General features: G+C 45.7%; 1 protein-coding gene across 1 annotated transcript in view; it reads right to left on the minus strand.

The window, feature by feature from the left end:
- Positions 1-21,725, minus strand: part of ANKHD1 (ankyrin repeat and KH domain containing 1) — a 129,835-nt gene that overhangs the window by 82,028 nt on the left and 26,082 nt on the right. The window contains 2 exon segments of the mRNA XM_064161343.1: positions 265-412; positions 2,963-3,119. Coding sequence (XP_064017413.1) covers positions 265-412; positions 2,963-3,119 — 305 coding nt within the window.

Consider the following 21,725-nt stretch of genomic DNA (forward strand, 5'->3'; position numbering starts at 1 on the left):
AGAGCAGCTTGGCTTCATCCACAACAATGCCAGAGAAGTATATACATCAAAAAACCAGGCACGCTCCTCAGATAAAGCCTTTAGACCTAAAGGCATACAAAATGGCATTTTTCATTAAAGACAATAACTGGAAGCCCACAGTGAGCTGGATTAACTGAAATGCTGCTAATTATATAAAAAAATAAAATATTCTAATCAGAACTGCTAAATTGTTTCCCAAAGTCTCTTAGACAATGCTTCCCCAAGGTTTGCAAGGGTACTTACTTGTGCCAATTCATAATATCCTGCTGAGCAGGCCAAACAAAGGAGGCTCTCCCCTTCTTCAGTGTGTTCATTCACACTTCTTCCTTCATCCAGCAGCTTCCGGACAGCATTGACATCCCCATCTGAGCATGCTTCTGCCAAACTGCGACTGGAAAAGCAGCCATCCCAGAGAGAGCTTAGAATACACCCCTGCTGGGCAGCCTCCCTGTGCAAGTTAGTCTAAAGAAGAGACTCACGACACTAGCACTGAGCCTTGACAGAGAATACAGCTCACAGATTACTGACATAGATCTATACACACATAATTCCCATAGGTGAAACACAGATTGTGTCTCAATTAGCTTATCCTCATCAGCTGGTCACAAGCTCTGACACGGACTAAATGAAGAGTGCTCAAAGCAAGGTGATCTGTGGTGTTCACAAGATAAAGAAATAAACTTCACCAACATTACTCCAACTTCACTGGAATGCCAGATGCGCACAGGCTGACAAACTACTGACTACAGGGACCCAGGTAAATTTCTAGTAGAGACAGAAAGAGGCAGTGAGAGAACAGCCCAGGACGGCAGAGAACATTAACACTGAGCATGGCAGCAAGACCAAGGTCTGACCACTCGCTCCTCTAATTCCAAACCAAGTCACCTGGCCTCTAGATTTTTTTCCCAAGAAAAAGCCCATCAGGAAAGAGAACTGGTAAAGCACTGCTGAACACAAGCACAACCAACAGCAAGATATGCTGGATACCAGCTCAGCTACACTGCTCCAACTGCTGACACAATGATGTTTAGGAAATTCATGCAAGCAGTCACGGGCCCCCAGCCACTGGGGACCCAACCACTGCCCTGGTGGGAAGGGAAGGGAGGCAGAGTCTTCTGCTACAAAGAGTATTGGAGAGCACACGATGCCCTCCTGTCACTGTGCTTCATTTAAAAGTGGCCTAAGCTTACTTCTTCTAACAAAAAATGCTACACTGGGATTCACTAAAACCCTCAAACTTGTGTATTTTACAGCAAAATGTGGAAGTCCACTCCAGAAATTTACTCACAATGAAGAAAGTAAGAACTCCAGGACCAAGTTCCCTTGGGAAAGCACACAAGTTTCAACTGTTCAGAGCCTGATCATTAAACTATAGTAAGTCTAAAAGAGACTCGTTAACCAAACTCCCTCAAATGAAATAAACTTTGCTACCAGCTGCCATAGAAAAGCTGAGATCTGACCTAGTAAGGATATCCAGCACCTGACCACTTCTATCTGCACTGTAATCACTGAGTATTTCAGCAAAACAAGTGGCATTTTGGTGAAGTTGATAATTTGGCTACACAGCCAAGTTCATACACTGCAGTGATGGGACTCAGATGAAGGACTGAGAAGTAGTAAAGGACAGCTTCTTGAGGACAGCTGTGACATTTCCTTTCTTGCAGTCCTCAGGAAACTCTCTCATTCCCCATGACCTGTGATCTCACAGTGATATTCAGTACAGCTCTTTCAGCACTTGTGGGTGTCTCCTAGCAGGTCCTATGAGCTTGTTCACTGGGCTACATTCAACCTGTTTAAATGCTTGATATCACCTGATATCAAGCAAAAGCATGCCCTCCTTGGTCTGGATCTTCCCACTAATCTCAGAGGCCTCAGATTCCTGAAAGCAAATCTCATCAGTAAAGTCCAAGGCAAAGGCAGTATTCACTCCCTCCTCCATGACCTCTGCCATATTCTGAGCAAGGCCTTCACTCTCCTTTTGCAGCTCAGACATTCACACTAGCTCTCCTGCCCTTTGCCAGATTTGACTCCAGGTGGGCTTTGGTCTTCCTAATCACATCCCTGTACACTTGGAGATTTGTGTCTATATTCCCCATGGGCCATTTGGTCTGCTCCCCCGCTTTTGTATGCTTCCCCAGCATCTTTTCACCTCCTCTTGTTTTGAGCTATCTGTGATTTATCTAGCTGTAGCTAGGAAATGAAACTGCATCTGTCTAACCTCTCTATTAAATCTGCAACCAGCACCTCAGGACTGTTCTTACTGTTAGCACTTTGCTCTGCAAATCCCAAGCCTACATTTCAAGAGGACATTCAGACTTTGATTGTTTGATCTTAGATGAACACTACATGCAGGAACACCATCTCAACAGCTCAGCTCAAATATCTGCATCACTGGTCAGAGCACAACACATTGCAGGACTCCTAAAGGTGCTTGGAAATTACCAATGAAGGAGAAAGCTTTTGAGGATATAGGACAAATCCTCAGGGGAATTAAATGCCACCCTCACTAATCATCTATCAAATGATATAATTTCTTTTCCCCGTAAGTTCTTGAGCAGTGTGCTGGGACAAATCAGTGATTGTAAGCACCAGTATGCTGCACAACAAACCACAGGCATTAGTTCCAGTGAAGTATGCTGGGGCAGTACTTAAAGAACCACCTCTTCTACAGCTAAGAATTTATCTCCTTTTTGAAAAAGAAATCAGTTTTCTAGTACAGAGAAAGATCAGCAGGTTAGAAGTAATGTTTTCTTGTACTTTCACATTTGGAAGCCCACAACCTGATGGGACAACAGTTACACCTTGAGACTCAGCTTTGCTTCTGCTAGCAGTGGAGCAGGTACATGACCAAGAACTATGTACAGAATTCACCAGACTTGCAGTTTGAAACAGCAGAGTCCTAAGGCCGGGAGCCTGCGGGTGCACAGCAGTCAGTACTTACTTGTCCACCTGTCCTGCGTTGTGATTATTCTCTGCTCTCATCCGCGTGAGCGCCGCAGCGGCTTCATCCAGCGCACAGCTGACAGATGACGTCAGTCTTCGGAGCACCTCTGGATCTGCGAAGGCTTTGCCATCGGCAGTGGACAATTTACCAATCCCTTTGGGCACGTTGGTTCAGTCAGGTTAGTAGGGAAGTCACACAAAAAAAAAAATGCAAAGACACTGGTTTAGATGTCAGCCACATGCACTATTAGTTACAAGTAATTTGCAAACATGCCATGAAATCAGCTACTGCAAGGGACCTGCTAACCCTGAGCAGTCACTGAACTAGGACAGGGCACCAAAAACTATTCTTCACCTGGCAGCTTTGTGACCTGTCCCAAACTCCCAACTCAGCCCTCTAAATAATTTAAAAATAACAACTAAAAAACAGGAATAATGATAATACCAAGGGTCAAAGTCAAAACCAGTTTTTATTTCTCCACAAGTTTGGTTTAATATTTTCTGAATGTGAAGACTTCTCCGATTTCAAATGCAAAGTTGGTACGACCTTCCCACCCACATCTACCCAAAATGAAGAGGGCTTAGCTCCAATACAGCTTTTGTTTAGGAGCAGGAAGAACAGACAGCATAATGCTATTAGCTGACATCTCTGACAGTTTCACATTCTGAAGGGCACAGCACAGGCACGAACTTTCTGAAACCATGTCTAGAATTGTAAGCACAGATTAAATCAATGCCCCTGCTCCACTAACACTATGCAGCAGAAATGCTGAGACTCTTTTTTGCAAGGCCTCCAGTTTTGGAGTTTCTTTGCTGCAGGACTGAAGGTGAAGGCCAACACAGAGCAGCCCCATACAAAGGTGTTCATGCGATTCCTTCACATGACTGATACAGCACGGCACAGATGAGCAGTTTGCTTCATCTAGCCCAGCACAGCCTGTTTTAGACACACACAAACACCCCTGCACAGCTGCTTTTGCAGTGCAGACAGGGCTGAGATCTGCACATCAAATGTGCAAATACTGTCAGGTATAAAATGCACCAAGGAATAGCACCCACTTGACCCACCCCAAACATTCCACATGCTAGAAAAGGCAATGGTCACTGGTTCATACATGAGCTACCCTCACCAATGAGGTATCAGCAACTGCTCAATTCCTTAGCTGTTAAAAGGGTTGGACTAGACAAAAACCTTGTAAATAACACTACTTGATATATGCACATCTCTGCAAGACGAATTTGCACCATGTCTCATACAATCCAGCTTGCAATTAGTACAGAATAAATACTGACTTCATACTTTGGAAGTTTGAAACATTGTCTTCAGACAAAGCACTTCTCCAGTTGGAGAATATCCAATTTGTTTTTCATTAAAGAAAGAATCAATACTTACCAAATTTCTTTGACCCAAGAACAATCTAGGCCAGCATATGACAGGCACCCTGGTCTACCACCCTGCCTCACTGCTGCAGTGCTTCTAAGGGTTGGCTTACAGTATTCAAACTCAGTGTTGCTGGATATGAAGAATCCCTGTCCTGTCATCAAGGCAGATGTCTATGATGGGATACAGAAGTCTACTTGGCTGACTGAAACTGAGCATGAGCTCTGAAGACTGAGATAAGCTGCTTAAGATACTTGGACAGATCCAAGAGCACTGCCTCCGGGGCTCAAACACCCTACCTGAAGCCACTTCAGCGTTGCCAAGGCTTACAATAATTTGGCTGCTCCACAATGAAACGTGAAATTACAGCCAGGTCTGCCCACACCACATCCATCTGGCTTACAGAGACTACCCAGTCTTTGTAAAGTCAGAGCCACAGACTTTTGGCTACCAGTCACATAACCCCTTCCAGCTGTGAGCAGCAGGGAAGTCCCTGCAAAACCATGCCAGAGATTCAGCACTGCACACAAACAGTAAGTAACAGTTCTTACACAGCTCTGCCTCCCAACACTGCTCACATCAGCTACACAGATGTTTACACTGGCTAATTCTGGCAGCACTGCTGGCTTACTCTAGCTTCTAGTGTACATAGCAGTACTGCCTGAGGGAAGAAAGGGAACGAAGTCTTCACAACTCAGCACTGAGGCCCCATCCGGGACCTCTGCAGCCAAAGCTGAACACCACAGCAAGCAAAGCACAAACATTCTGAGGAGAAATCCACAGGATTCAGAAGAATGACCCTTGAGCAACGCTAAGAAAGCAGGTATTTAGCTTATGAGGGGCAGCACAGCAGCAGCTTTCTCCCACTCAGAAGGCTCTCATGAAGGAGCTGGTAAAATGTTCTACTGCCGGCAAATGTAAAATATGGTCCTGTCAAACAGACCGACCAGCCACTCAACAAACCAAATCCCACCCAAAATGCAACAAAAACCCCACAGCACACCCAAAAAACCTACCCAGCTGTTCAAAACCAGACTGGATATCTTCAGCATTTCACCTCACCATGGCAGAAGATGAGACAGATCACCTAGATACCACCTCTGCTTGCCTCCTCTCTCCATTTTCCAGGTTTCCTTGCTGAAGCATTCATACACAGGATTTCCAAAGACAAGAAGTCACAGCATGGGTCCAAATCCTATGGCCTGTAAACATTCTGAAGCCTTTGGAGCTCCTGCTTTCATGGATTACTGCTGGCCAACTCCTAGACTTTGCAGAGCCAGCCCTACCCTCCAGCAGATCAGCTCTGCCACCCAATTTAGTGTCCTCTGACAATCTGTAATTGGTTTTGTGTCCACTTCTTAAGTGTTCTTATGTCACTCTGCCAGGTGTTAGAAGACACTTCCCACACACAATGACAACAATCTGTTCTGCAGGCTGGGCTCAAACTCTTGTATCCTTCCATCCAATGAATACTGAAATAATCCCAGACCATTCTCCACATTTGCTCAAATTCTTCCTTCTCACACACAAGTGGTCACAATTTCTCATATTATTAGAGACTCCTGGCATATTACTGATCTGACACTACCTGAACTGAAATGCAGTGCTTGACTTCCTGTGCTTCCTGCAGGCCAGTGGCACATTTTCAGGGACACACAAGTCACCACAGAGCCCACGTATCATCTTTTCATGGAGTGATCACTGTTGCAGGATAATATCAGAGACACTGCAAGTTGTTCTCTATTGCAAAGAGTCTACAGACATCAGAAAAGGCAAATTAAAAATAAACTGTAGGGCCAGAGAAAGTCCAGGCCTTACAGCAACACGCAGAGCAGCAGCCCTGGAAGCCACTATTCAAAGAGAGTCCCAAAGAAGAGAGGACTAGGATAGAGGGAGCAGAGCTCATCACCTGTACTGCCATTTGCACTGCCTTTTCCTCAAGTGTGCCCATCAAGTCCACTGCAGGGCACACCTTCAGTCTGCCTCTCTGGGGCAGGTCTTTAGTTGAACATCTTCTACTGAAGCCACATGCCTGAGTGGTCACAAACCCTGGCAGGGCCAAGACCAGAAGCATTACCCAACAACCCAGAAGAGAGCTCTTAGCCATTCCTGGGACAGGTAGCCCAGGGGAATGATGGATGGCCCATCCCCAGAAGTGTTCACAAACAGTTTGGATGGGGCTTTCAGCAAGCCAGCCTGGTGGAAGATGTCCCTGCCCACAGCAGGGGGGTTGGACTGGATGATTATTAAAGGTCACTTGCAGCCCAAACTCCATTCTTTTGACTAGATCATCTGGCTCTTTCCCATCCAACACCATCAACACACATACAGTCCATTTCTAAATTAGAAGAGTGTGAATCCCAAGATCTGCAAGCAGATTAGTCCTCCTCCTGAGCCACAAAGCACCAATTCTACAGCAGAGAGTTTCAGAATCCTTCTGAAAAGAGTATTTCCTCCTGTTTGAACAAGTCAGCAACTCAATAACTCCAACAGAGTGCCAAGTCCAGTTCAACTGACCACTGTCACCAGGCTGAGACTTTCTCCTAAAGCTGCTGCGGCCAACAGCTGGACTAAACTCAGTGGTAATGCCAGTTCATGCAAGTTCATGCCACATAGCTGAACTGTGGAGCTGTTCAAATCATCCTGAAGTTGATTACAGAAGTGGCTTAGAGTAAGCTCACCTTTCAAGAGAAAGGCTTGCTCAGCAGGTGCACATCTGTGCACTTTCAGCCATCACTGGGCCTTGAAGCATCAATGTCCTTGGGACTTTCAGACCTATCCGGACACTTCTACAAAGGTAACACAAAATGGGCTGGGAACCTGTCAGTGATATTCCTCAGTTTGCAGAGCCAGAGATAAAGGCACTGCCTCAGAAACAGTGGAACACAGTCATGTTTGTGTCTCTGGAAAAACCAAGGGCAGGACCTTATGTTGCCAGGAGGAACCGGGGACTCTCTCCCCTGCAAACCACATCTGTATGCTCTCACAACTTGAGCACAAAACTCGAAAGCCATGAATAAATTTGGTCCAGGCCAAATTTGTTTTGAGTTCACTGCACTGAAGGAACTCGAGCAACCATTCCCCTCCTGTTTCATGAACACTCTCACAGAAGCATCAGCTGCTCTGCCCTCCCTAGCTGGACCACATATGTATCAAGAAGGAAAACACTGCAGTTTCTACCTAGTAGTTCATAATGGTCTTAAATGGTTTCAAGTACCTTAAAAAGAAACTACTCTGGGATGGAGCCCACAATTAAGACTCCCAGTACACACAAGTGTTCCAAAGAAATCAACACATCCAAAAGGAAGGGGTAGCAGCCACTAACCCTCCCAAAACGCTGTACATCCCCTTCCTTCCCTGTCCATCCCAGCATACCCCACATTCTAACACATGCTGGAGGCCATTTCTCTGCTAACAAGTCCATTTTATGGTTCTCACTTACACACAAAATCCACTTCAACTCACATGGAAGCACTTGTGGGTCCCAGAAGCTTAAAGGGATCCACTGTTACCTTAAGGTCTTGCATAATTTGTCCCCAAAAAGGCAGGTTTTAATGGAAATATGGACAACTTTAGAAGCCCAAAAGAAGAATGAAATGAGAGCCATGGCCCCAAAACGTGCAGTTTTTATTGTAATGGGATGGCAAGAACCTCCTCACTCAGCACAGTGTACAGCTCCCATGTCAAACAGGGTGAAGAGGGTTCAGGGAGAACTTTCAGTGTCTTTATTAGAATCCCCCCATTCAGGGGAATCAAGAAGCTCCAGACTGTCAAAAGCAACTGCTACAGTCAGACCAAAAAGCAGTTAATTCCCTCACCAAAGTGTTCACTCTAAGCACACTGCACAGCTGCCACCACAACCCAAGAAAGCACCAACCAGGCAAGACTGAGCAAATCTTGCTCTGTAAGGTCTCAGGTGGCTTCACTCAAATTCTTGGCAGAGGTATGGTTCTAACAGCACATCAGAGGAATTCAGGTCAGACATGTTAAGAGTAGACTCTAAAGGAAGAGTTCCAAAAAAAAAGGAGATTCCTCAGGACCTTTTATTCCATGTTATCTGTTTATTTCTGGTAATACTTGGGAGCAGTGCAGCATTGCCAGAAAAGCACCTCCTGATTGGGTCTGTAAAAGCCAGCAGTGGCAGAAGCAAGCAGAGATGACAGCAATCATCTAGCAAGCAGCAGGTTGCTGGCTCTGGGATGTGCTAGCTTCCTGCTTTCTGGATGCAATTTCCTCATTCCCTGCATCAGTAACAGACAGTATGCACTTCACTACTCTTTCATGATGGCAAAATGTTTTCCCAGTGACTAAATTAATTTCACATCACTTTCATAGCCAGCAAACCAAAGCATTGTGCTTCCACACAATGCTGGCAAGACCAGGAAAACACCAAATCAGCTCTAACCTGCTGCCTGTGTTTAATGCCCAAGGAAGGTTTGCAAAATTCTGGCTGCCTTAGACAAGTAACCTCAGCAGCTAGGTGATGAAGAACTGGAAGTGGCGAGCACAGGACAGGCATGAGGAACAGGCTCTGAGAGACCTGTGCCTGCTCTCTTCCAGGTCATACTCCCATCAGAGTCAGTGCTGGCTAGAAAGACATGGGCACAGCAGTGCTGAATACAGTTCCGCTTTGTCAGCTTTCTAACAGAACCCAGTCACAACAGATGGCAGAGTGGGCTGGGTCCCACTGACTAGGTGACCGCACAACATTGGAAGGATCCTTCAACTTTGCAAAGATAGTTCAGCAAGGACACAACACAAGGTGTTTCAGCCTCCCTAAAGCGATGGCTCTGTTATCTTGTAAATCACATCTCAAAGACAGTCAAGTCCACAGGAAAAGCCATTTTCAAGTGTCATTGTTTCTGGATCAAGTTATCTAGATTACAACATCAGAAAAAGGGCCATAATGTATTTATGTACAGGGGTTTGAAAGCATTCTCAATAGTTACATGTGCTTTACTGTGTGCTAATGGCTCAGACTACAGGGCTCAAGGAAGGAAGCACACCAGTACTGAGTGCTCTTGGTGTATAGGAATTAGAAAACTACCAAAAATTCATCCCGGTGTAGTGTCCTTTTGGAAGCTCACATGCCTGTGAAGCCTTCAGGGTCAAAGTACTGTTCAGTAAAACTACTTCACACTGTGCTAAACCACGTCAAAGTTGCAAGGGAAAGTTTGTTTGCTCTGTAAGGAAACCAACTACTTTAAACCAGAGTATGGACTGAGCTACACATTGAGATTTTAAGCTAAGCTGTCTGGCCTTCAAATTAAATGTCTTCATTAAAGCAGTTCAGATTTAAACCACTCTTCTGTCAAGTGTGTCAGACTTCAGTCTGATTCTGGTGAGCCTTTGAAGAGATTACACAATATTTACAGACTCAGATCATATCTAAAGCAGGGACCACGTGTGAAGTGAGACCTTCAGCAATTTGCAGTCCCAGGAAGCACAACCTGCTAGATCTAGAGATCTAGAGACATCTTGCACCTCAACATTTGCATGTTGAAAAAAGAAAACACCCAAATCCATGCAACTCCTAACTACATACTTTGGACACTGTATCTAACCTGCCTGTGTTTCACTGCTAACAATATTTATGTCTTGACAAAAAACTCTGCTCAGAAACAGCTGATTCTACTTTACCTTTCAAAAAGCTGACACTGGACACTAACTCCATACCACACTTGCCTATAACAAATCTACTTGTAGCAAACACCCTTTGACCACATCTTTTACATCAGCTTTTGCATCCTTCAGAAGCAAGATGAGCTTTGTCTAGAAGTGCTCTTTCAATGCTCTGGTGTGGTGCAACACTTTCACTCATTTATAATCTTACCCTGTCATTCTAGTCTGAAACCACTTGGATTATGGTCTGGCACATCTTCAAAACAGTATCAGAGCCACTTGGCAGTAGTCTTTCTGATCACTGCCTAACATTGCTGTGTCATTCTGGAGGAGCTGGCCCATTACTGCTTAACAAACAAGCATGCCATTGCATAGATACCAGGAATTACTTTGTGCAAGAAAACATCACAGCAAACATCACAGCCTACATGTTGTACTTCCTGCTCTGGATTCTTTCTGCCCTGCACAACAAAGACACGAAAACTTAATCCATATTTAACAGGGCAGGTTATTCCCAAGAAAGAGATGTGAATGCAAATCAAAGAGGACCAAAACTCCACTGGACATGTTTTCAAAGGCCTGATCAAGCCTTACTCAGGCCTAGCCCAGCAGCAGGAAAACAAACACCCAACAATGCTACCCTCTGTTCTCTGATTGCTTCAATGCACTGTCCACCTGCTCCAATGGTAACTCAGCTCCCAAAGTTTTTGAACCCAGGATGTCACCCAGGAACACTTCCGGAGAGCCAATGCCATTTTTTATTACCTCTAAAGGCAGTACCATTCCCTGGGAATCAGAGCTTGAGGTGCAGCCATCACAGCGCTTCAGACTGCAGCGACTGCCCTGGTTGGCTGCATGCTTCCCACAAAACAGCTAACACTGGGCTGAGCCTGCCCAAACACAGTGCAACTTGATTCTTCAGCAGACGATGTGTTACATAACAAAACCAAACAGAAAATGCAAGGCAGAAGACCATCCCTTCCAACTCCACTCTACCGCTTTTACCAGATTCTAACCCAGTGACATCCCCAGTCTGAAATCACAACCCTGAAGTGCCCTCAGTCTGCTTGTTGCCAGTTTTTGGCTAGTTTGTTGGTAAACCTAAAGCATGGGGATCCAGGATAATAGAAAGCTGGTGTAATGTAGCAAAAATACAGCTTGGCTTCTGCCCCAGCACCTAAACCCCACTCTGAAATAGTAATAACTCAAAATCCAGTATCAGTAAGAATCCAGCTTCTAGTTACAATATAAAAACCTTTGGATAAAGTGCCACATCTGCTACTGATCACTCCCTCCTCACCTGCAAAGGCCACATTCTGGGGAGAACTCCAGAGACTGGAGCAGCTGGGGGTGAGGAGGGACTGAGGGAGCTGGAGGTGTGCAGGCTGCAAAAGAGGAGGCTGAGGGCAGAGCTCACTGCTCTCTGCAGCTGCCTGCAGGGAGGCTGGGTTGAAGAGGGGGCAGCCTCTGCTCCTTGGTGGCAAGGGACAGGAGCAGAGGCAGTGGCTCCAAGCTGCCCTCAGGCTGGACATGAGGAAATATTTCTGCACTGGAAGGGTTCTTAGACATTGGCACAGGCAGGCCAGGGTACTGCTGCAGTCCCCATCCCTGGGGCTGTCCAAGCAGCTGTGGCCCTGCTGCTTAGGGACATGGTTTAGTGTTGCACCTGCAGTGCTGGGTAGAGGCTTGGACTAGCTGAGCTGAAGGGCTCTGCCAGCTGGAGTGTTCTGTCATTCTGTGACTGCAGCATCCTGAGTTTTGATTGTTTTGTGCTCAGCAACTTCAGAGCCTTATATTCAGAATGTTTTGTTCCACAGCCTCTATGTGGTGGCAGAGCTCTGAAGGTCTGTGGGTGCTGTTAGGCAGAGATTTTACCAACAACATCTCCAATTTTTGGTTTGAGGCAGGAGTTCATCCAGCAGGCTGTGCTGCACACCTTAGGGCAGTGATCTCTCACTAAAAGAAGTGGCACCCTTAGTCAGTCTGTTATAGTGCAGCAGTGTTTTGGCTTGCCGTGCCATGCCTGATTGGCATGAGTTGGAGGCTAGGTTCATGGGCTGCTGGGTGAAGATGGTGATGTGCTCTGAGGTCTTTGCTTGTAAATGCTGAAGTATTTGGGGGTGCCCTGAGCATGCATGCCTAGCCGGCTGGCTCACTAGTATTGCAAGGAAGGGCTGTGCACATCCATGCATTACAGAGTACCACAGCAGGCCTAGCTCTCTCTAGAAGAGCTGCCTCAGCCTACAGTGTGCTGTCGTTCAGTTTAGAAACTCCAACTGTCTGGAAATCCCACCCAGCTACAGAAAAGCTACACAGCCTTCCAGAAAGAGCACTTGTGAAGAAAGAGCAACCTTCCCCAGAGGTGGTACCAGCAAAGAGAATAAGCTCAGTGTAATTAAGGACAGCAGAAAACTCAGCTTAATTCCTTGAATATGTCTTAGTCATCTTCCAATTCACATGAAAAGAATTCTGCAAATAGTACTGCTGGCTCAACATGACAGCAGTAGCTGACACCGGCAGCAGAAAGCATCCATTCCTGTGCTAAGGGAACTCAACGCCACGCCAAGAGCCAGGCCCAAACAGATGAAAGAAACAACAAGGAATGGCAGCACAGCTGGTTAAAGCCCTGGCACACCTAGAAGTGCCCCAGGATGACAAAAGACTTGCAAAAAAAACAAATACCATTTGACTAAGAAAGTAAAGGAGGAAGGTAGCAAATTCTAAATCCCTTAGGAGAGAAAAGACAAGAACATCTCTTAGTGGCAACCATGGCCTGAAAATATACATTTCTGTTATGGAATGTTGAACCATTCAAACCACAATTTAGGCTCGAGGTGAGGAGAAAGTTCCTCACTGAGAGAGTCATTGGACACTGGAACGGGCTGCCCGGGGAGGTGGTGGAGCCGCCGTCCCTGGGGCTGTTCAAGGCAAGGTTGGACATGGCACTTGGTGCCATGGTCTAGCCTTGAGCTCTGTGGTAAAGGGTTGGACTTGATGATCTGTGAGGTCTCTTCCAACCCTGATGATACTGTGTGTGATACAATTAAACCCTGCAGAACTTTTCCCTTCCCCTCCCCAGTGGCCTTTTAGTTACCATTTGGTCCTCTGAAAATCCTCATTGAGAAGCCGTTTAGTGTAGGTACAGCCTGCAGTCTCCTGTTGAGGAAACGCATTAACCAGAATGCTTCTCCCTCTTTCAGTCAAACACTCCAACACTTAACTCCCCAGCAAGCACCACTGTCAGTTTGATACCAAAGGGTTTAAGTTTATTTTTCCCTTCTGAAACAACTACATTGAGACTTTCAGGCTTTTTCAAGTCACGCAGACACCTCTGTGATCTCCACCACTGAGCACTGACATTACAGTCTGATCTGTGCTCCAGTGCACTAGAGACTCACTGTATCTTTATATCCCTCTGCGGTGGCTGTGCTGAACACAACTCAAACTTCCATGGAATCACAGAAAAGTCTGGGTTAGAAGGAACCTCCAAAGCTCATCCAGTCCAACTCCCTGCACTCAGCAGGGACATCCTCAGCCATATCCAGCCTCACCTTGAATATCTCCAGAGATGGGTTCCAACCACCTCCCTGAGCAACCTGTTGCAGTGTTCCAGCAGCCTCCTGGTGCAGAACTTGTTCCTCATGTCCAATCTCAATCTCTAGTTTGAAGCCAATGCCCCTTGTGCTCTCATCTTGTTAAAAGTCTCTCTCCATACATCTTGTAGGTAACTGGAAGGTCACTTTTACACTTATTTCACACAAACTTTCACTACAAAACTCTACTTTTCCCTTGAATCACTGTGTACATGGCACAAACAGAACTCACTGGCTGCTGCTTTTGGTTTTATTCTCCTCAGTGTTTGGACATACAAACTCTTTTAGCATGAAATTCAGAACTACAGGCCCAGGGAGGGGAACGTTTAGTAACTAGCATCTGCTATTTCATGTGTCATCATCACAGCTCCCAAAAAAAATTCAAAGCAGCAAAGCTTCCAGTTCCTACAATGCAGATTGCTAATCTCCACTGGACCCTCTCCAGCAGATCCTGTCCCTCTTAAACTGGGGAGCCCAAAACTGAAGGCAATATTCAAGATGAGGCTTCACTACGGCAGAGTAGAGGGGGAGGAGAACCTCTCTTGATCTGCTGGACACACTCTGCTTAATATACCACACCAGCAAACTTGCTGAGCAGACACTCTCTGCCTGTGCCCTCATCAGTGTCATTGATGAGGATGTTGAACAGGACTGGACCCAGCACTGATCCCTGGGGGACTCCACTGGTTACAGCTCTGCAGCTGGACTTAGCATCATTGATCACCACTCTTTGAACTCTATCTTGTAACCAGTTCCTAACCCACCTCACTGCTCTTCCATCCCACACTTCCTGAGCTTGCTTATTAGAGTATCGTGGGAGACAGTGTCAAAGGTCTTGCTAAGGTCAAGGTAGACTACATCCACTGCTCTCCCTGAGTCTACCCATTCAGTTATGGCATCATAGAATGCTATCAGGTTAGTCAAGCATGACTTCCCCTTGGTAAATCTGTGCTGAGTACTCCTGACAACCTTCTCTTCCAACTGCCTTGAGATGCCCTCCAGAAGGAGCCACTCCATCATTTTTCTGGGGATGGAGGTGAGGCTGACTGGTCAGTAGTTCCCTGGAACCTCTTTCTTGCCCTTTTTGAAGGCTGGAGTGACACTGGCTCTGCTCCAGTCCTCAGGCACCTCTCCTGTCTGCTATGATTTGGCAAAGACGATGGAGATCCTGTTCTGCGCAAATCACAGAATCATCATAGAATGGCTCAGGCTGGAAAAGACCTCAGAGATCATCTGCTCCAACCTCCCTGTATGGGCAGAGACACTTCTCAACTAGCCCAGGTAATAGTCCCATCCAGTCTGGCCTTGAACATCTCTAGGGAGGGGGCATCCACAACCTCTCTAGACAAACCACTCCAGTGTCTTGCCACCCTCAGAGTGAAGAATTTCTTCCTCAGACCTACTCTCCTTCAACCAAAATCCATTTCCCCTTGTCCTATCAGTGGACACTTGGAAAATGTCCCTCTGCAGCCTTCCTGCAGGTTCTCTTCAGGTATTGGAAGGCAGCTCTAAGGTCCCCCAGAGTCTTCTCCACTCTGAACAACCACCCCAGTTCGCTCAGACTGTCCTCATAGCAGAGGCGCTCCTCTCCTTTACTCCTAAAAACAGTAAGACCTGACCCACTTGAGTAGGATCCACAAGTGAAAGCAGATGTCTGACAACTCCTGGAAGGCCACCACAACACACACATGCCACTGAAGAACATCCTCTTTAACACCAGATTCTCGTTTTTGCCCCGTTTGACACTCCAGTCTCTCAGGATTCTATTTGCATTTCCACTGCTGTTATCAGGACAGATGACAGCAATCTGGGAGTCGCTGCTCTCTGCTTTCCAGCATGGAAACTGCAGCAACATTTGCTTTTTTCAGAATCCAAGGCTTCTCCTGCTACATGGCATTCCTACTATTAGAAGTAACATTTTGATGCCAAGGGCTCCTTGTGCTTTTACAGGGGTGCTTTTACAGGGGTGCTTTTACAGGGGTGCGCTCAGACACCAAGACACCTCAAAACTCAGCACAATTGATTTTGGTTAACTAGTCAATACTCACTGGCATTCCCATTTCTTCTGAGAGTTTTCCCATTAGATCTCCATTTAGCCTCATTTACTTCAATGTCCAGTTATCCAGGACGGGAATTCACATTATCAGTAGAAGCAGAAGTCGCTGGCTAAAGCCTGGAAGCCTTGCAGCAAATTCAGCAATGAAAAACCAGCTCCGCACAGACTCCCAGAAGTTTCGAGCAGAATCCCAGTCTCCCCACACCATCTGCAATTTCATCTAATGTGTCTTCACCAACCTGAGCCACCCAATTCCTGTTTCAGGAATGCACAAACAAACACAGGTATTTGCCAGCCATGGAATGAAGCCAGTTTAACTTACTAAAAGACTGGTTGAGAGTTGGAAGAGGACAGAGCAATAGTAGCCAAGTTATCCACACAATTATCTCCTCATACTCTTCATCTTATTTAAATTCCTGACTATGACAGACTGCTATAGCACAACTCTAAATGTTTCTGTCAGATGGGTTTTTTCAAGACGTGCATTTTCCCCACTACATGAAAACTGAGTTACCTTTCACAGAGCTGAAATAACAGGAGCTGCCAAACTACTCAGTGCTCCTCCTCTGCCCAGCTTGCCACAGGCACTCCACCAAGTATACTCCACTCACTTGGGCAGGAGCCTTCCACCACACAGAAAGAGGAATCTGACCAGCAAACAGTCTTCCTAAAGAGAACTGGCAAAAGTAGAACAGAAGACTCCTGCCTGGTGGTGACAGCAAACAGGCACCAAACCACCTCACACACCTCTTCCCGGTGGCGCTCACTAAAACTGTCAAAGTTCTTTTGTTTCCTAATAAATTATCTTTATAAAGAAGCCAAAATTATCTTTATAAAGAAGACAAGTTCCCAGACAATCCTCAACATTGCTGACTCCTTACGGGCAACAGGACTGTTAGACATTCACCATTTATGTGTGTAAAATCACACTCTTCACTCAATCTTTGATCCCATCTATATGGCAGGTCATTAATACAGAAGCACTCCTGTGTCATAGTTAGTGTGCTAGTTTGAAGCAAGCTAGAATGTTTTGGTAAAAGAACTAGATAACGGGCAGTGAAATGAAAACAATTGATGTCAACTTCTCTCACAGTCTCGCTGAGAACTCTGGGAAGAAGAAGTAAACTTTCTCCATTTTGTCTCACTCTTGCTTTTGCCTTAGGCCGAGACACATCTTTCTAACATCACTGCTTTCTAACTCTGCTCCCTAACCTCTTGGCTGCACCTCTATTCTTCCTGAGAACTGGGGTAAGGTTGAGAGGGGCCGGGGGAGGTGTTGGGGTGGTTTGAAAGCCCCTCCTGGGGACTCAGGTTTCTGGGAGGGGAGTTGTGCTTTTGTATTGTTTATCCTTTGTATATTTCTGTATATAATTGTATATAACTGTATATATTGTAAATAGCTGTTTGTAAATTCTGCTAGCTGTAAATAAATTGCTTCATCTATATTCCCAGGGTCCGTCTGAGTTAGCTGGGGCAAATACAAAGTGTGGGAGGGGCGGGGTAACCCCCAAACCATCACACTTAGAGATGAACTTCACCAGCAAATTGCTTTTTCACTCAAATCACTGCAGATAAGCATCTGGGAGAGCTATCTGACTCTTTACCTCATGTTTTCAAGAAGCAAGTACAATTAGAAAAGTAATCATGCAGGGGAAAAATGGCAAGTTCTGGTGCAGTCATTTCAACAACAGTTCAGTGACTGAATTGTACCAACCAAACAAAAAATCAGGCCTTAGATTTCAACACAAAGCCTGGAAAACTATATTCGGGTGCTCATATTACCTCTAGCAGAGGACTGAACAGCCGTTAATGTGGAACTTGTCTAGATTGGTCTGGAACATTCACTCACTCTGTCTGGTTTTGAAGCACCTTTGGAAGAATTAAGCCTTGGTTCAAAACACAGCAGGTTCATTCCTCACTTTTGTGAATACTCCAATCTCTCATACCTGGTACACACAGCAAACCCATAGACTGAAGTTCGTACTCTCTGCCTACCCCCACCTAAGCTTCAATGGACACGTAACTGCTAGTTTGTTCCCCACTTAGCACTACTCAAGAGGCAACAAGACAGAGAGGTAAGACTCAAAGGAGGGGAGAAAAGCACATCTTCCTTCAGCCCCAGAATTTAGTACGGGAAAGGAGAAGTTTTGTTTCCTTGCCCCCTCCTTTAAAAAAAAAAAAAGTCTAGGGCAAAAGAGATGAAGGCAAACATGTCTCTGCCATGCATGGTTCCTACAAGCAAGGTGTGTGTAAACTATCTGCCTCCTGGCTTATCAGACGCAGTGAGTTCTGGCTTCAGCCCTGGAGGAGAAGAAGCCTTCTGTTTATTCGTTAGGTAAAAGCAAAGGCAGAAAATCAGCTCGGCAAACAAACCCTGATCACCACCAAAGTAGAAGCCTGGCAACATCAGAGGGTCTGCTCAGCAACAGCGCAACAGGAAAGTGTCAGACAAAATTATTCACCAATAAATGGCTCTAACCCTCAGGCAGCTGCAATCCACCACCAGCTGTTGTAAGGCACATACCAAGCCAGAGCTTAGCTGCCTGCAGCAACTGGACTGTGGCTTGTGTTTTGTATTTTAGCACCACTTTCTTCAAGGGCTGAGAGTGACAGGACCAGAGGCAGCACATTAAAGCTGGAAGAAGGCAGATTGAGACTGGAGACAAGGAAGAAGTTCTTGACAGTGAGGGTGGGGAGACACTAGAACAAGGCCGCTGAGGGCTGTGGATGTCCCCTCCCTGGAGGTGTTCAAAGACAGGTAGGACAGCGCCTTGTGCAACCTGGGCTGGTGGGAGGTGTCCTGGGCCGTGGCAAAGGGGCTGGAACTGGATGATCTTTAAGATGCCTTCCAATCCAAACCATTTTCTGACTCTGTGATTGCATCCCTGAAGCACAAACTACTCTTTCTACATTTTCTCCTTCTGCAAAGATCCCTACGGGAGAAGTCCCAGTGCCCTGCCTACCCTCAGTGTAGTGACACTGCATTAGAGAGAGTGAAGTACTGCCCACCAAGGGCTGGCAGGATTGCCAATTTTCTTAAACAAGTCACACAGTAACAGCTAATTCTACCAGCTTTAGTAAACTGTTAGATTTGCTCTATTTTATGTTGCGTTTTTGTTTTTTATAAAAAAAAAAAAAAAAAAAAAAAAAACAACCACTTTTAGCCACAGCAGCTGAGGCCTCCTTTCTCATTTGTTTTTAACCCTAAGAAAATGTATAGCCTTGCATCTGAGAGGAACATTCAAAACAGAAAGCTAACTTTAACTCAAGTTATAAAGGACAAAGGTGGAATTAAGCACTCATTTACAAGCACCTACACTACTCTGGACATGGACTTTCTTCAGTCTTCTCTAGAATCAAATGGGAGGTACTGTTCAACAGGAGCTTACCATTTGATTTTTTAATTTAGTTTTTAATGACCAAGTCAGAGATGTTTTTAGGGTTTTTTCACCCTTATGCACTGGTTTGAGACTAACTATTTTACTGAGAGAAATTAAATCCTTATCTGTGAGAAGAAAGAATAAAAAACATGTACCCTATATCACCCATTCTTCTGCTGAGAAATGCAACGAGTCAAAATATAGGTAAAACACCCACTGCTCAGCTCTCACTGCTGGCTGTACCTTCTTTCTGGCAGTATGGTCTCTGTGGCTGACTCTGTCTTAACTCTAATCCGATCTAACCCTTTTTCCTCTAACTTCCTTGTCATCTTTTTTTGACATCTCACCTCAGATCTCCAGATTTATCACATGAGATATACCTGGGTTGATCTGGGGGAAGGGGGGATTGGGTCGGGAGCCCTCCTGGGGACTCTGATTGTTTCTGGGAGAAGTAGTACTGTGTTTCTGTATTACTTCCAACTTTTATAGAAGTGTATATATATGTTTGTATATTGTGCTAAGCTGTAAATATAGCTCCATTTTTTAACTTCCAGCTGGTTGAGTCTAGTCTGGGTGATTTTCTTAAGTGGGGAAGGTGAGTAACTCTCAAACCATCACAGGTTCAAGGCAGCAATACACCCAAAAACATTTGCTATGGCAGCAAAACCACAGCAAATCACTTGGCTGCTTGCTGTCTCTTTTCATTGCTAGCCTTCTCTTCCCTCTGTCACTAGCTTCTCCTGCAACACCTTTCCTAGGGCCGCAGCACCAGGAAGGCTGTTCATGCACTTCAAACAAATGCTCTGCCAGTGACAGCAGGCTTGCCAGCATTGCTCTGATGATCTAAGGGAAAACTTCAGGCACCAGCAGAATCGTTGGCTAGGCTTTGTTTGGCTTTTCTCAGGGCCACAGGCTCGAAGGGCAGACTCAGCACATCCCCCGAACTGGGCAGTCACCTGCTCACTCCCCATCAGGCGAAGTGTGAGGGCACGCATAGATGCCAGCACACTCAGCCACCCAGGGCCTCAGCAAGAGTCACAGCAGCCAGGCTCCTAATTCAGAGCTCTGGAAGCAGCTCTGGCATTCCTCGAGTTCAAGGAAGCATCCATGCTAGAGACTGAGGAAAAAGAAGCAAACTGCTCTGGCTGCTTACACACAGCACTGCTAAACCTTCATTATTTTACTGACTAACCATAGAAAATCACTATTCAACTCCTGTTTCTTCTTTTCATGCCTTCTCGGAGAGAAAAGCTACTCTTTCATTTCTCGCTTCAAGTCTAACAATGACTTGCCTCCAAGAATCTAACCTCAATAAGCCAAGGCTGCTCCTCAAACATGGAAAGGAATAACATGGAAATGGATTTGTTCAAGGTGGGAGGGTAAGGAGCAAAGAAAAACCTTGCATACCCTTGAGAAATATCACGAGAAAAGAAAGATTGGTGCTGAAGACTGTGTACATTTTAAGTCTCACCTACTTCAGTGTCTGACCATTGAAAGCAAGCTGGTTTGCAGACACTCACCTATTGGGAGGTCCAGGCATGTCTCTATTGCCTATTGGGGCAAGGTTTGGCTTACGGCCAACCTGATTGGTCATTTTAGATGTCCAACAAGCCACGAATCTTGGCCCAGAGTCCATAAAGAGGGGTGCATAGCAGCACCAAGTGTTCAGACGGTCCAGAGGTTCAAACCGTTCAGAACCTGAGAGCATTTAGACTCAGCTCTGATCCACAGCAGCATCCTGCTGCCCTGACCCGCTTGCATGGCCTAGACAAAGGATCAGGCCTTACTCACTTGAAAGCATTACAGAGGCTCAGACCTCATGCATTGATCTCAAGGCATAGTCAAGCTACCTGCGAATCCTTTGAGAAGCAGAGCACATTCATGCCTGCACCATACATATATGGGGAGCCGAGAACCCCCAGTCTAAGCCTAGAGCTATCTTGATTAATCTACGGAGCTCGTCTTCATGCAGCACGGCATAGACCCTGCTTGCCCAGCATAAATACTACTTGCCAGCTATTCTGTAACTCTGGAAAGGCCCAGAGCCAGCAGACTCCTTTCCAGATGGTCTGCAAACCTGCAAATGCAGCCTGCTAGCTGTGAGACCGTATCAGAAGCTGCACGGACAAATCCTTCTCCTGCACCGGGAAATTTCTGCCAGCTGATCATCCCTGGACAGGCACAGCATCCAGAAGCCGCAGCACCGAGGCAGAGACTACTTCACCCCAGGAGAGAAGGTTAGAGAAGTACTGTTACCCCAGAGAATGGGAAAACCTTTATCATTCCCTACAAGCCGGGACAAACTCCAGCTGCAAAGACCCCAATACTGGGCACACGCTGAGATAGATTCCCGAGAGGGTGATTAATGATTAATACTCAAGAGCATCACACCTAAGCAAGCTTTAAACCTTTGTAATATAAGTTACCTCTATCTGAAGAGCAGACACAGTTTCAGCCCCTACTGGGCAAACACTAGAGTGGTTAAGAGGCATTAAGCCTAAGAATCTTTCTCTCTGTCAATAATTGTTAATAATTTGATATTTTCATTTAATAGTCAATCCCTGTAAATATATCCCAAAGCTATTTTCATAAATTTGCATAAGAACCTGATTTCATAGTGGTAGGGGGTGGTGTAAATTTGTAAATATTATTTTTAATAAATAATTTTATAAAAAAATCAAAACCGCCTCAAATTAATTTCTCACCTCCCCCTAACAGGGGAGGAATAG

The sequence above is a fragment of the Pogoniulus pusillus genome, chromosome 22 (assembly GCF_015220805.1).
Source record: "Pogoniulus pusillus isolate bPogPus1 chromosome 22, bPogPus1.pri, whole genome shotgun sequence".
Lineage (NCBI taxonomy): Eukaryota > Metazoa > Chordata > Aves > Piciformes > Lybiidae > Pogoniulus > Pogoniulus pusillus.